Raw genomic sequence first — 3,609 nt, forward strand, 5'->3', positions numbered from 1 at the left:
AATTAAATTAAAAAATTACACAAAAAAAGGAATTTTAATTAGTTAATTTGATACTAATATCGATATATTTTTGTCAAATTTTTATGATATCTTCAAACATATATTTTATTCAAAAATAAAAACACCATTGCTTTCTCAAAATCACATAAGACTATATTATAACATCGACTGAGATAAAAAAAAATGAAATATTAAAATCAAGATATATTTCGCTGCATTGCACGTGTACCTTCTATTTTTATTTAAATATGTACTTTATTATGAAATATTTGATAGTTTTATAATTATAATAATCGTTTTAATAGGTTATAGTTTCTTTTCTTTCGTTTTTTTACATTTCCTCCCATATTTGGAAGGAAACTTATGATCGGATAGCAATACCGATTTAATCCGATTGTTCTTGGAATAATTTTTTTTTTTACTTTTTTTTTCTTTTTTCCTCCCTTTCCTTTTCTTCGTGAGAAAGATTTCGAGAACACAACGTTAAAGTTCAAACATGAATTTTTGAGAAGAAGTCATGAATATATATTTATAAATCTGAGATTTTAAGAAACTGAGGTAAATGCTAATAATATTAGTAAAACCCATCTTTTCATTGATTTTGTTTTAAATTTATCTATACTATATTATAAAGCATTTGATAAAAACTCTTAAAAATAATTTTTTTCATGTATGAAGTACTGTTTATTGATGCATATTACTTAAAATTCAAGGTTACAAGTAATGTTGCGTAAGTATAACTTATTAAATCTCAATTTTTAAATTCGTGTCAGTAACTGTAAATAAACATAATCAAATATAGGATAAACATTCATTTTAAATATTAAAAAAATCTAAAATATAATTTTAAATATAGAAAACCTAAATCTATAGTATATTATAAAACATTTGACAAAAACTCTTAAAAACCATTTTTTAATGCATGAACTAGTATTTATCGATGCATATTGATTAAAATTCAATGTTACAAATAATTTTCGATTTATTTTTTTTCAAATTTTTATATTATCTTCAAATTTATATTTCATTCATAAATAAAAACATTATCGCTTTCTCAAAACCATATAAAATCGTATTATATCGATAGAAACAAATAATAAAAACTAAACATTAAAATGAAGATTTATCTGACTACATGATATACCTTTTTAGTATCTTTTAAAATGATATGTGTAAATCCAGACAAAACCAATGCTAGACTCGTGTAAATAGATATAATTTAGACCCGATTTTTATTGACAACAAAACCAATACCAAACTCATTTAAATCGTTTCAACTCAGACCTGATTTTTACCAAATGCTTACGGGAACACATATATGTACTGCACACTGTAGGGACTCCGCGTTCTTCTTTCTATAAAAACCATCTCCTCATTGCATCATAACCCATCTCTCTCTCAATACAACAGTTATAGAGGAGGTTACCTTCCATTTGGGTTTTCTATTTAAACAACGATTTGTACTTCATCTCTCTGAATCAAACAAGAATGGGAGCAGTTTCTATTTTGCACACAGTTTTTGGCATTTTCGGTGCGTCTTCTTCATATAATTTTTCTGTTTTCCTCTTGAGTTCATGAGATTGTGATTGATTTCTTATGATTTGCTTCATGGGTCTCACGATTTGTACACCGGTCACAGTATTTTGTTGATTGATTTTCATTCTATGTGATACTGGAAACAGGGGATGCCACTGGTCTGTTCCTCTTCCTGGCACCGACGTAAGCATTTGAATAATTTACAGTGAAACCCAAACGATTTTTCAGATTTCTATGGGTTCTAGTTCATGAACAAACAAATCTGTGATTGATTGTTGGATGTGATTGTAGGATAACGTTCAAGAGGATACTCACGAACAAATCAACCGAACAATTCTCAGGAATTCCATACCCCATGACCTTGCTCAACTGCCTTCTCTCTGCCTGGTAGTTTCTCCTTTCTTCTCTCTCTCTCTCTCTCTCTTCAAATTCGGTTCACAAAAACAGTTGCTGTTTGTTCACAATGGAATCTACTTTCGTTGCTGTAAATTCCGATGGGTATGTGAAATTATTGTTCTACTGTTGGATGTTGTCAGGTATGGATTACCATTCGTATCGAAGAACAACACACTGGTTACGGTTATCAATGGGACAGGAGCAGGAATTGAGGCAATTTACGTTTTGATATTCATAATCTACGCACCGAAGAAGGAGAAGGCGAAGGTCCTTGGGTTGGTTACATTCGTCCTCGCCGCCTTCTCCACTGTCGCCTTAGTTTCCGTTTTTGCTCTCCACGGCAAGAGTCGCCGGTATTTTTGCGGTTTCGCCGCTGCAATTTTCTCCGTCATCATGTACGGATCTCCCCTCTCAATCATGGTAACTTAATCCGCCATTTCTTCAAATCTAAATTAATTCGCACCCATCCACTGGACTTTGAACTTGGTTTCAACACCGAAATCTGCAGAGAACAGTGATCAAGACCAAGAGTGTGGAGTTCATGCCATTCTTCTTATCATTGTTTGTTTTCCTGTGTGGTACTTCCTGGTTTATATTTGGCCTCCTGGGAAACGACCCTTTTGTATACGTAAGCCCTTTTCACTAGTTCATGCTTCACTTGAGTTTCAGATTACACATTTGATAACTGGTTCAAATCGAATTGCAGGTTTGTAATGGGTTCGGAAGCGTATTGGGTGCACTACAGTTGATTCTGTATGCCATATATAGAAAGAACAAGGGGCAGAAAGATGAGAAGGCCGCAGCCAAGGACGGCGGATCCACCATGGAAATGGGGTTAGTGAAACGCCCAGATAAAGCAACAGTCACGGCCATACAACCGCCGGAAAACACTCGAGTGTAGGAGGGATATATATCTTTCACCTTGCCTTTTTATCTACTACGACTTTAAATGTTTGTTTTTCTCTTAACATCAAGTTTGTGTAGTTTGTTTGTTTGTGAAAACCGCTGAATTCATCATCTTCATTCCTAAACCACGGCTTCCATTTTCGCAAAATGAACACTATATATATATATATATATATATATATATTATAAAATATTTAACAAAAACTTTTAAAAACCATCTTTTTACGTACGAAATACCATTTTTATGAATGCCTTTTTAATAAATATATATATATATAATAAAATATTTAATAAAAATTTCTAAAAAATATTTTTTATAAATAAAATATTATTTATTCAAATACCTTTTTAGTGTATATATATATATATATCAGAAACAATGTATGTGAGAATTGTATTATAATATTAAAAAAATGGTTATTTATCTGGATAACATGCAACTTTGGTGGGATTCAGAAATTTGTTTTTAGGGGTGGGATGGTCATTGTTTATTGACAGAATAAAATCATAGATGGAGACAGGGGCAAGACAAGTGCTGTTCCATGATAAATACCTCTTCCCAATGCCCTTTTTTCGAATACCATTAATTTATATTTAAATTAAATTAAATTTTTCCAAAAACAATTTTCGAATTTGAAAAACTTCTTTTTAGAGCTTATTTAATCTAAATTATGTACATTATTATGTATTTATGTCTAATTTTAAATTAAAATGTATTGTCAATTATTTTGCATAATTTATGATTTTATATAAATTTTGTTTTCTTAACAA

At 30.7% G+C, this 3,609-nt stretch overlaps 1 protein-coding gene across 2 annotated transcripts; it reads left to right on the forward strand.

Annotated features, from left to right (window-relative positions):
- Positions 1–1,332: 1,332 nt before the first annotated feature.
- Positions 1,333–2,963, forward strand: LOC112511201 (bidirectional sugar transporter SWEET1-like). Of its 2 annotated transcripts, none has more exons than XM_025116722.1 (6): positions 1,333–1,531; positions 1,683–1,719; positions 1,828–1,923; positions 2,073–2,352; positions 2,441–2,560; positions 2,639–2,963. In XM_025116722.1, the coding sequence occupies exons 1-6, from the start codon at positions 1,489–1,491 to the stop codon at positions 2,831–2,833; spliced, it is 771 nt and encodes a 256-aa protein (XP_024972490.1). In that variant the 5' UTR covers positions 1,333–1,488; the 3' UTR covers positions 2,834–2,963. The 2 variants fall into 2 exon arrangements, with proteins under 2 accessions (XP_024972490.1, XP_024972491.1); XM_025116723.1 differs by having other exon boundaries at positions 1,334–1,531; positions 1,640–1,719.
- Positions 2,964–3,609: the final 646 nt, after the last annotated feature.

The sequence above is a fragment of the Cynara cardunculus genome (genome assembly GCF_001531365.2).
Source record: "Cynara cardunculus var. scolymus isolate 2C chromosome LG 4, CcrdV1, whole genome shotgun sequence".
Lineage (NCBI taxonomy): Eukaryota > Viridiplantae > Streptophyta > Magnoliopsida > Asterales > Asteraceae > Cynara > Cynara cardunculus.

Excerpts from the sequence above, each read along its gene's own strand:
- LOC112511201 (XM_025116722.1), top strand. The coding sequence starts at position 1,489 with ATGGGAGCAGTTTCTATTTTGCACACAGTTTTTGGCATTTTCG. Across the intron at positions 1,924-2,072 it reads AACTGCCTTCTCTCTGCCTG|GTATGGATTACCATTCGTAT; the intron begins GTAGTTTCTCCT and ends GGATGTTGTCAG. Across the intron at positions 2,353-2,440 it reads GATCTCCCCTCTCAATCATG|AGAACAGTGATCAAGACCAA; the intron begins GTAACTTAATCC and ends CGAAATCTGCAG.